Genomic DNA, 12,137 nt, shown 5'->3' on the forward strand with positions numbered 1-12,137 from the left:
TCCAGGAAGAAAGATACACAAACTATAAAGTGCATAGACAATAGAAACATAAATTACCAGTTCCACCATTCAGATCCCTGTGCAACCAGACAAGATTTTTTTTTTTGGAGGAGTGAGGAAGGATCAGACAGTTGACAGGATATTTTTTTGCAACACCATTAGTTTAAGTAGTGATGTGAAACTATGATCAAACATTTGTGTAATTGAGGGGTGTACCAAGTATTAATGAGGGAGGCTTAACATCTTTCAGAAGTTTCTGCACACTTGAGGTTATAATTAGGATTTAAGGAGTTTCAAACAAGTCAGAGGGGACAGGATGAAACCAATGTGTGCTTTACCTTCTGAACACAGGAGCTGGGAACAAGACCGAGAGTTTACGCTGCATGCAAGAGTTAAACAGGCACTTAGTGCAGACATGTAAGGGGTGAAATACCAGACTCCCCTGAGCTCTGCGCTCCAGAGCACCCATTAGCCTCCAGCTCAAACTTGTGCCCCACTCAATCACCTAGGAACCTTGCAGCAGCCGGCAATACATGGTACCCTGGATTACCACTTCCAGTCCCTGGGAGTAGCATAATCCATAAGAGTGATACATTTCTTCCCAACATACAGATATGCTATGCCTCTGATTAGTTTGAGCCTCAAAAGAAAAAAAAATATGCAGGAACTGGCAGGTATGGCAAGAAGTTTAGAAGAGTCTGTCTATTCAAAAGATAATTTAAAGCCTGACCATACATCAAATAAGGCAAATCTTTAGACAAGGAATTCATCAAGTTACGTTAATAGTTATGAAGCAACTAAGGGTGGGGGTTTTAAGTGAAGGCTAAGAAACACAACTTTATTTCCAAGGAAGGAACACAAATAAAGCATTCAAAGCTTCAGTGCTGTAATAGGACTTCACATGTAGATGCTGCTGCTATGAAACAGCAGCATTCAGCTCTTGTTCCAATGGCGGCCTGGTAGGGTGCTCTCTTAGGAAAGAGGACTGCCTCTTACTTGACCCCCAGCAGGGGACAGGATTAACGTAGCCAGACTTTGAATGAAGTTTGCCATTTGAGTCAGTACAACAGCTTCAACTTCTAGGATTTCTGTCACAACACCTCAGAGCATTCTTTCCCTGCAAGCCTACCCGGACAGGCCTGAAGAGGCTGCATTGATGCTACTGCTAGCAGATCCTTGCATACAAAGGAGTATCAGCTATCAAACTACAGCCCAGCCCTCCCTGCACAGCATCCCTCCACCTCACGGCATCCCCACCCAGCTCCACCCCAGCAGGCTTTGCACAAGCAACAGCTGCCTCATTTTAAAGCCAGCACCCGGCTACCCTACAAACAACACTGGGGCCGCAGGGACAAGGCCCGCGGTTCTGAGCTGAACATTAAAACTCCAGCACCCACATGGATGCAGATGACCCTCCACTAGGACTTTGGGAGCGCAAGCCAGAGTCGTCAGCCCCCAAACCACAGCTAAGGTCCTTACTGCTCTGCCAGGAGCCTGTTCTGCTGTCAGCTGGGGAATAGCTCTCCCCAAACTGCCTGCTGAGGTCCCCACTTCACCTAAATTGCACAGGGGGAATTTAAGCACAAGAGGTTCGTTTAAGGGGAGCGAGTGCTGGAAGGGGAATCAAGTTATAAGTGAAAATATTGCCCTCAGTTTTGTGGAGAACAAAAAAATTCTTTTACTACCACCCATCCCCCTATTAACTCTTCCTTATTCCTTCAGGCAGGGTCAGGAATTAGCTTCCATTTTTCTTGGACATATTACTTGATTGTGCTGTACAAGAACTGTAAATTCACAATTTCTTGCACTTCTTGTTAAAAGTGAGCCTCCTCCTTTCCCCTAAAGGACACACAGCTCGCTCCCTCGTGGAATATTTGTATTTCATTATTCACCACAAGAAACGTATGTCAAAGGTTGAGGGGGTGGACTTTTTTGCAGTATTTGAAGATAAAAGTATCTTCAGAGCCACAAAATTTGTTCAGCAGCTTAGAGACCATCTGTCTCTGTGGGTGGTACACACAGGCAATTTAGAGGGCACCGACAGCAGGGGAAAAGAAATTACATGACAAACCCCTTAAGTACAGGGTAGGCTGGAGTGCATGCTGTTCTTGTACTTCTGGGCAGTATTGATTTTGAAAGACAAACCAACGAGAAGGGAAATCCCTGCAGATTAAACCAATGGCATTTCCTCCACACCATCTCTTTCAGAAGAATGAAGCTTAGCAGCTCCCTGTCAGGGAACAAGTAACACCATGCTAGCCAGGGGGATTAATAATTGACAGCAGGCCCTTCACTTACAAGTAAGTTTGTAAACTTTTAAAGTATTAAGTATTCAAAAAATGTGAGACCATTCCAGGCTATAACAATCACCCTGCACCACTTGCCATTGCTGCCCAGTGTGTTTGCAGGAGCACAATACGACTGGTACCTGGGCTGTGGTCTAGTACACTCAACTCCATGCTCCTTCTGGTGAAAATGAGAGGAGAGGCGGTGTGTGCACAAGCAGCGGAGGGGGTGATCAAAGATCAAGAAAAGCATATGCAGAAAGGCAAGAGGCTAGGAAAACATGTTCCTTTCAGAAAAGCAGAGCCCTCCCAGACTTTGGAGGTGGGCTTTACCACATCAGAAACTCCCAGATGAGTTGTGCATGCAGTCAAATACTGACAGTCCATCCTAGACTTTCCCCTCCCCTCTAATGAGAAGCACCTGGCACTCCTGCAGTCTGCTGTTCACTACTGTCACAAACAAACATCCTTTTAATGAGGTGTTGCTCTGACCCAAGTTAAGATGGCCTATCTGGTCTTTGCTGACAACACACCCCACACACCATCAGACAGACCCTTGTAAAACAGAACAAGGCAGCAGCCCCATAACTCATCTGGAGCATCAAAGGAGACTGCTCCCGGCTCAGCAGGCAACAGCACACATTTTTTCAGAGGCTACTGGAAAATTCCCTTCTGCAATTGCGCAGGTACCCTCATAGCAAGAGCAATCAGGTAAACAGCTCTCTGCGGCACTATCCTCCTGGAGGCAAGGCAGCAGACACAGGCGGGAGCGGGGAAAGGTACGGCCTGTGATTAAGAATGGCTAAGAATGTGGTTAGAAGTCTCTTCCCATTAAGGCATTATTAGTTCAGCCCCAAGCCAGCACCTCCTTCCCTACTCCATGGCATGGAGTGTTCGACAGGTGTTAATGCTCAACTGCCCATGCCACACAGCTGTGGACAGAGTTCTGCAAGCTCAGGAATGGGAGCGCAGAGAAACAGGCCAGCTGCAGAGATGATGAGTTGCAAAAAGGTGGTTGTAAACACCCAGTTATGTGAAGTGCTGCTGGAACAGACATTGCCTTGGAGGTGACAAGCCTGACACCTCTCAGTTAGTGCTAAGGAAGCTGCTCTGGAACGGACAACTCAGCTTCTCCTGGAGCTTCACACTTGCAGACGCAGTTAACACCCATTTAGCTGGCTATCCCAGAAATTCTTGGGAGGAGAGACTATTTAATGCTGGTGCTCATCAGGTTTGGTGATGGGGGGGACGGGGAGGACAGTCACACAAATGCTCATCAGGGTGCCTTGTACGGATTTCAGGACAGAAAAGAAAATGCATTCAGGAACGAGGCTAATTTCACACAGGCTCGAGGCTCTGGCAACAGAGCTGCTCAGCAAATCGCTAGTCCGTGGAACATGCTTTTATCGGAAGCTTCTGTAATCAAGGCAGCAGGACAGTTAACAAGATGTTTTGCTACAGAACAAGATACAAACTCATCAGCTCAATCTCTTTCATCACAGTGTTTATAGCTATGGAAGACGGTGAGGATTGAAGAAACCCCAAGGAGAAAGGAGGGTCAGCATAATTCCTCCTAGACCCTGGGAACACAGGCCAAGCAAAGTACACCCAGGGTAGAAGGAAGAGCACACCAGCCCAGAGTGCCTCCAGCAGGATTTAGCTGGGCAGGTACAGCATTGCACCAACGTGCACCAATGCTTGTTCTGCAGTCCCACTTCTGACCACCCGACTAGAAACAGAAATATCCCAGAAGTGTACTGATCAGCCACACTAGGCACCACCAATGCAATTAGACACACTTTATATCTTATAGTTACTTGCCTATTTCATGTATCAAGTAACAAATCAACTTGTTATTAGTTCTTTCACCAGAAAACAGCAAGATTTCAGTGCTTTTGCCTCAGGCAAAAGATCCAGCTTCCTAAACCCATGGTTAAGCTGATGTATTGCACCATGCTAGAAACAGAAACAAAAGGTGCCTATATGCCATGGAAGCTTTCCTTTTGGGGAGGTATGGAGATTTCAGGACAGCAGAACCTAGAGAGAAGTGTTGACACAACTCCAGGCAAGAGCACTCTGTAGAGTTCAAATGTTGATGAGGTGTTCTTGATTAGAAAAATTTCACCCTTGATAAGGGGAAGCATATTTGAGCAACACCTTGTTGTTGAAAGATCAGATGTGAGGCTTACAAATGCAGGCTGGAGTGTGAAGAAGCTTATCTCCACTCCTTAGCTCTCTACGCGCTCCCTCACGAGGGAACACGGCCCCAGTGGCACCAAGGGACACAGACAAGAGAGTGCTCATCCAATCAAATCAGTAAATACTGACAGCCTAGAGATGAGTTTTATATGCAAAAGTTTCAATAAATACTAGACTACCAACCCAAAGCAGCTGGGTCAAATGTGGCATCAGCTTCCACCATGCCATTCATTTTCAGCTCTGGTTTGTATTAAAGGTAAGGGCTCACACACCACCTAAGAAACAACTACTCTGCTGCCTCCAGTTCAGCTGCGAGACAGGCTGAACGTTCTCCCCTTCCACAGAACATGTATGCATCTACTTTGTTTTGCGAGCATGTGCAAGCCATGAGATTTTTCAATAAGATATTGATAGTTCCTGCAGGGAAGGTACAGGCTCTTCAGATTTGAGGATGCAGCTGCTCCCTTCTTGGATTTCTAAACCAGAGTTCAGCAAACATCCATCCAAATGCAGATGGGTAACACAGATACAGGCAACGCTCTTAACAGGCTTTTTCTATAAGAGCTGCTATTTCTGAGCACTAAACTTCTTTTGATTAGACAGACAGAGAACATTAACCAGCTCACAGCCCTCTGCAAAAGCTGTACCCCGATTCCAAAGGTGTACGGAGGCTGCCCCACTAGCTTTCAGCCAGCTGATTCATAAAGGCAAGCCAGGAAGGTCAGAAAAGCAGACTGAAGTGCTCAGTACTTCATACAGCCCAACAGATGACAAACTATCATGGCCCTGCTCCTCATATCCCTACCACAAAGATGAGCAAAAGGCAGAAGACCCACTCTCAGACATTTCTACCTTCAGAAAACCAAGACTATACTGGACCCCAACATTCAGTCTATGTCTAAGATCAGTAATTACCACATATGTTTGAAGCCATTCATTTTCTCGAGCTGTCTAGACTAGCAAAGCTCTAGGGTGGGGAAAAAGTATTCACTGGAGAGGAAGGGAATATGTTTAACGTCTTAACTACAGAAAAGGAGGGTTTTCTCCAGCAACATCCTTCCTACATAGTTTCTGAGCCATCCAGAAGGAACTGAACTATGGAGGACCGGTGCCATCAGTGTCCCTATCTGCAGAGACAAACCAAAGCCTCAGCTGCAAATCCAAGCCTCAGCTCACAAAACTATCGGCCTGTCAACAGGAAAGTTATCTACTGTCGCTCTCCCCACCTTTGTTTCCCTTTATTGTTGCTTTCACAAGTCTCACCAGCATCCCCACTCAAATTCTCTTCCATTTTAACAGGCTTGACCTTTCTCGCATCTTTTCTTTCCCCTGTTCTCTACCCACGCATACCACCAATAAAGCATTCCCCCTGCATGGCAACCCTTACAACCAGGAGCAGCAGAGCAGTCAGTGAGCTGAGACTTGGCACCACATTCATTGGGACTCCAATTTAATTTTTACCTCCCCCCACAAGCTCCTGAATTGATGCCAAAGGGAATGCTCATTTTGGCAGTCAAGTCTCCCAGAAGAAAAGTTACAGCTAAAGTGCTGGGGGTGGGACCAAGCCAGCCTATTAATAGGTTCATTATAATATGAATTTGGGGAAATACTCCCAAATATGCTTACCCTTCTGGACCTAGAGCCCTCAGAGGTGGAGTAGAATACTTAACTCAGCATTTTCAGCTTCTTTGCTACGTTTGGAGTCAGGGAGGGTGGAAAAACCTGTCTGTACCCTGCCTGGCAAAAATATGGTTTGCCAGAAGGGTGGCTGAACTATTGTTTTCTTCCCTTCTCCCCCCGAAAGCCTGTTCTCCTCATGCTTACATAGAAGTTCCCCCTGCCACATCAGAAAGGACCTAGAATTTGAAAGCTTCTACCTAACAATTTTCCTGTGGAAAATCCAGAGCTACTCCAAGAAGCAACGCTGAACAAGATAAGATGTCTCAAGAGCCTTCTCACCACCAGCTTCTCCAGAGCACACTGGACTTGTGAGGAAGAAAAGACTCCACGAACAGCCAGAGAGCAAAACCTTCAAGATATCTGGAAGCATGAAGAGGACAAGAGGCTGGACTGAGGCAGCAAGATTTTGATTTCAGGAGGCAGTCAGATTGTTACACCTGTTAAAGCACACTTCCTCCTTCCAGGTGGCATCCCACAATTCATCTAAGACCTCTTTAAAAGTGCTGGGGTGCGGCAAGGATGCATGGTACCAAATGGAGAGCCCAGAGGCAGCAACAAGTAGTACATGCATACACCATCATAGCTACAACCACCTTTCCAGCACAGACACAAGGCTGCTTCTCCAGTCTTCCTGAATAATCTAAACTGTCCTTGCATGTCTCCATATTCTCCCCATCAACAGACCGCCCCTTCCAGCCCCACGCCTCAGCCAGAGCGCCAGCCACAGACAGAATGTAGCCCCTTGTGACCCTGATTGACAGTCCACCAAGTGTGTCAAGACCTTTATACAAACCTTGCAAAATGTGTGCAAAAGTTCCCAAATTTCTCATATTTTGCATAAACATCTTGCAATCCTAAGCCTTTAGAAGTTGAAGGAGATACCAACTGCATTCAGCTCTTACAGCACTCATTCCATTGGGGCCACACTCTGTATCAAGACCAGCAGCTCTTACCATTTACACACAATCACTCTCCCTGTTGCTTATAGCAAAAGAGAATGAACTCTCCCTTAGTTGGGAGACACTTGGCCACTGATCAAACCTACACAGTTCTACCTTTACATTAGAGAAGACATAAAGACATACAGGCTTCAAAACATGTGTCAATACACATTACACTCATCTGTCAGAAACTAAGGAGAAAGCAACACTAGTTTACCATTATTAGACATGCTTGACAAAAAACTCTCCAGTGACACAAGACACTGAAGCATCTACATGCTGTATGGTTTGGATTCAATACGCCAAACAAAGCTGCAGTCAGCTTGCCAACAAAGGAGAATTTATTAATTTTTCATATGTCTCAGATTTCACCCTAGGTTTTACAACTGTTTGCTACCCTTGCATCACCCAAGGCATTTCAAAACCTTGCTGCAACGAAGGAGTTGGAGAGAACATTCTTTCTAGCACATGTGCTATTAAATATTTAGGCCTTGGCTCCTGAGCAAATTCTTTGCTTCCGATGGCAAGATTACTTACATGGTTAAAGCCAGGTATGCAGACTTCAGCAGGCGTAGGATCTTAATTCCTCTGAATGCAAACCAACAATCTACCACCACGCAACTAGCAAACTCTCTCAAACTAAACCTGCACACTGTGTGAGTATATATAGGTACATACATACATGTACTGAACGTTCTGTGCAGAATTCACTTATGAGAGAGCTGCCCCGGCACACCTCAAGGCACAAAGCTGTGGCATGTGGGGAACTCTTTGGAAGTCATCTCCCTAGTCTTAAAGACAATGTTGGATCTGTCACTTACCACAGAGGAATTTTTAAGTTAAAAAAACCCAAACCAATGGTTTCACAATAAAATAAATGAACTAATCTCTGTTGGTTTTCAAGTCCTGAAGGTGACCTTTCATTAAGTCAACAGGAGCACTTCCGTTATAGAAGAAGGGCTCTCCTTCATGTTATACAGAGAAAGAAACACAGCAGAGTCCAGACCTAGTTCACCCAAAAGGCCTTGAGTTCTTCCATTAAGCCAGAAACAACAACCAGGAGTCGACTCCCAGATCTGAGCTTCAACCACTAAATCTGCTTCAAAGCAATTCCATTTCTAAGCTAATGGCTGCAGGAGACAGTTCCTACATCCACTTAAACCAGCAGACACTAATCTCTCCATCTGCCATAGATACGCATGCCATAGGGGTCTGGACGAGATAAGCAGAACAGACATTTAAGTCCACATACAGTCTGGGGAACCATCTTCAGAGCTGAGCTGCTAGCTTCACAGGGCACAGGAACTAAGAGATTTCTAGAGAGCTGCCCAGGACATGGGAACTAAGGAGATTGAGACACCTGTCCTTTCTTGTACCTTTGCTGAGGGAAGCATTAACCCCAGCAGGATGGTGGAAACAGGCGTGCATGTGTTAATACCTATGGATATTGCACAGCTCCCAGACACTCCCAGATACATGCGACACAGCAAACTGATCCATACCTATGGCGAAAAGAGCATCATGCTACAAAACCAAACCAGGAGCTGCACAGCGCTGCCAAAAAAAGCACCTACATGTGCCCCAGTACTCATTTAAAATATTATTCCTAAATGCCTGAACTGCTGGAGATTTTAGCTGCATCAAGGCAACTGCTTCAGCACGACTAAATGTTATTTCCCTCAAGCCAACAAAAAGCTGCAGAAAATGTTAGCTTGCTGAATGCATTCTTGCACGGGGCCACTTACTTCTTCCTTTAGCCGCAGCCACATGGACTGGCCTGCTGTCAGAAGGCTCCAAGGAACAATGCTCTGCACGGCCTAAAAGGCTGCTCTGAAGGTGGCGCCTGGCCCATGCAGCCAAGGAGCACAAGCCAGCCCCAGCTACACAAGGAGGCCTTTCCTTTTTTCCTCCAGCAAGAAGAAAGGGCAAGAAGCCCAGAAGATGATCTTAAACAAAGATCTCATCAGACTTAGCTCAATGACCAGCCTGAAGCTGTGCCATCAGCTCTTTTCATTTACAGAAATACACAGAACTCTTCCGAAGCAGGGACAACCTCTCCCACACTCACAGAGGGGGAAGAGAGATTCAGTTTCGTAACTTTGGAGAGACTCTAGGACTTCTCTGGGGGAAGATTCAGAAACCAGCGATAGCACATGTACAAAAGAAGTTGATGCTTCGCGCTACAGCACAGCCACACTTATCTACACCATTGAACTTGAAGGGCTTGTACCTACCTCAAGTGCCCCAAGCTGTAGTATCGTGACTCTCCATCCGTTGACCGAACTACTTTGACAGTGAACATGGGCTGCAGCTGCCGCAGCTCCAGCAGCACAATGGCCAGGTAGTGAATGAAGAGCAGAGCATCCACCAGAGACACCGCGTACTGCACTATTCCTTGGTAGTTGGTGTCCTTTGAGTCCAAGATGCGAACGCCATAAAAAAGCCAGTAGGAAAACACAAACAGGAATATAAGGACCAACAGAAGGGCCCGAAACACAAACACCCTTGGTATATCTGCCTTAGGCTGGCGGAAAAACAGAGCCCAGGTCCCAATCAGAAGAATGAGGAGTTTAAATGCCACAGAGATGAACAGTCCCTCACAGACAGTACCACACGGCTCCAGATCATCCCGCCACAGGATCTGGGGTAACAGAATGAAGGCGATGGGGGTAAGGAAGACAAGGAGTCCGAGAACAGCTGCCACTGTTAAGCCCAGGTAACGTTTGCAGTCCAACCCAACACTGTCCTCCAGATCCTTACTGATCCGGGCAATGTCCTCCTGGGAAATGCTGTGCTCAGAGGTGCCTGTGATTGCTGTCGTGGTCTCACCCCAGTTGTCATCCTGAAGAAAGAAGAGATAAAGATAATATTGAAACAATCAGGTTATTCCTTCCAGGTCTTCTATTTTTCTTCTGGAAAAAGACTGCTACAACAGACTTAAGTACCAGGGAAAAAAACAATATATAGCAAAAGCAACATCTTTAATATATTTAATAATCAACCCTGAAAATTAACAAAAGCTTGGAAACAACAGCAACTTGTCCAAACCAGTGACTATAAATGTTAGGTGTTAAAAACTAACTATAGAGCAGGGAGGCCAACTTGCTATGCCACCCACTGTACCCCAGAGGTTCCTCTTCCAGCACACTTAACAAGTAATATCACACAACTCTTGGAAACTGCAGTAATCATCAGTTCCCACGTGCAGGGCAAGGATTAGTGCTCTTCCAGCCCACAAATTATGCGGTGCAAGTGCACCACAGAAGCACCTGGAAGGGAAACTTTCATTTCAGTGTTTCAAGCCAGTTGTTGTTGTTACACAATCAAAAACATGTTCACACATTATTTTTCCACCCGTAACAGAAGCAACCGCACTTCCAGCAAGTTCCTCCACTTTGTTTTCTTTTATTCTCCTCTACAGTAGCACTACCCTCAATAGCTGACATATTCTAATAAAAGTTTAGTTAAACCAACAAATCACAGGCAGTCAGAGAGGATATTTTCAGGTATGGGGGAGGATTTATTTAGAGGATCCTAGACTACCAAGTAGCTCTGGCATTAGAGTCCAGGACATTGTCAGAAGCCACTCAGCCACAATGAAGCTTACCTGAAATACAGTCACCATACAGTCAAGCTTCAGATTACATTACATCTTCTGAAAGTCGTATTTCTTCCCTAGCTAGCATCAGAGGACTTCTGTAAGCTAGTTCTCCCATCCTATGATGCCTCCAATTGCCCCTTCCTGGAGCTGGCATGGCCAAAGAGTTACATTGACATGTGTGGATGTGACTCACAGCTGCTGCTGGAGTGACTCATGCACATGAAGACTCCTGACACTTCCCACAAGAACACACCAGCGGCAACGCGTGCGCTTTGTTGCTTGGCACCTGACACCTTTGTAGCTGCAACGCTCATTCAGAAGCACATTTTTTGCTCTTCCTCCTACCCTCCTGAGTGTATCTTCCTGCAGCCTGTGTCACTAACAGGATTTACACCTTCCACCAGACTTCTGCAGTTACACATGCTGTTAAAAGTGTTATGTTTTAAAGAAACAGGTATCATTTCAAACCTTTATTTGCTTCTTTGAACGAGTTAGAGGAAAGAGTCTTCAAGAATCTTTTGGAAAGGAGTAGACAGCGGCAGCACAGCTACTTTGAACAATTCCAGGGATTTAACTTCTAATGCACTCCAAGACATGAATACCTCCCATGCCTAGAGCAGTAGGGTTTTGAGACAGACCGACCACAGTCAGCGTCTTGAATCAATATGAGCAGTTTTTGGGTCACTTCTCACCCAAACAGAGGCCCCAGAAGAGATATCTGCATTGTAGCATGTCCTGAAAAACAGCATAATCCTACCACATTTCCCTCTTTACCAGTGTCTCCAGAAAAGCAATCTAAGCATTTCAACTGTTTTATGTTTATGCATGAAATAGCTCTGCATAGTTTCCTCCATTTGATGGAATAAGGAACTACAAAGAAGGGCCAGAAACACCACAGCAGCTTAAGGCTACAGCCCAGAAGACAATAGGCAACCCTAGTCCCAGTCTACTCCTTGTAACAGCACTTCATACTTTAAGTAGCACAAAAAAAAGTCATGGAGTTATATGGAAATATGAGTCTAACTCTCCAGTGATACAGAGCTGTTGGACCCAACCCAGGGCACCTGCTCCCCAGGAAAGTGTCTTGCTCATACATCAACTTATTTTGCTTTGACTTTAATTCACATTGAGGAGGTCTGCATGAAAACAAGGGCTTAAGAATTCACCAGCACCTTTAGATTATTCAGAGTAATATCTGGGACTCATGAAAACAAGCATTCGATTACAAAACACCAAATGGCAGTACATGAAGTAAGCCCACCTGTAGCTACATGAATACTGTTAAAAGTACTACCGTACACTATTTGGGTGGAAAGTAGGCATCTTTTTTTCCTTTTTTTTTTTTTTTTTTTTTTTTTAAAGGGCAGAGGTGGAGCCCCACAGCCAAGGATTAACTCACTCCAAATCCAATCCAGGAGGCACTGAAACTCA

General features: G+C 45.4%; 1 protein-coding gene and 1 long non-coding RNA gene across 2 annotated transcripts in view; one reads left to right on the plus strand and one right to left on the minus strand.

The window, feature by feature from the left end:
- Nucleotides 1-12,137, plus strand: part of LOC135315794 (uncharacterized) — a 212,058-nt gene that overhangs the window by 115,529 nt on the left and 84,392 nt on the right. The window lies entirely within an intron of this gene.
- The window catches only part of VANGL1 (VANGL planar cell polarity protein 1), a 46,063-nt gene that overhangs the window by 22,651 nt on the left and 11,275 nt on the right, over nucleotides 1-12,137 (minus strand). The window contains exon 4 of the mRNA XM_064466044.1: nucleotides 9,340-9,947. Coding sequence (XP_064322114.1) covers nucleotides 9,340-9,947 — 608 coding nt within the window. The remainder of the gene's footprint in view (nucleotides 1-9,339; nucleotides 9,948-12,137) is intronic.

Source organism: Phalacrocorax carbo, chromosome 1, assembly GCF_963921805.1.
Source record: "Phalacrocorax carbo chromosome 1, bPhaCar2.1, whole genome shotgun sequence".
NCBI lineage: Eukaryota > Metazoa > Chordata > Aves > Suliformes > Phalacrocoracidae > Phalacrocorax > Phalacrocorax carbo.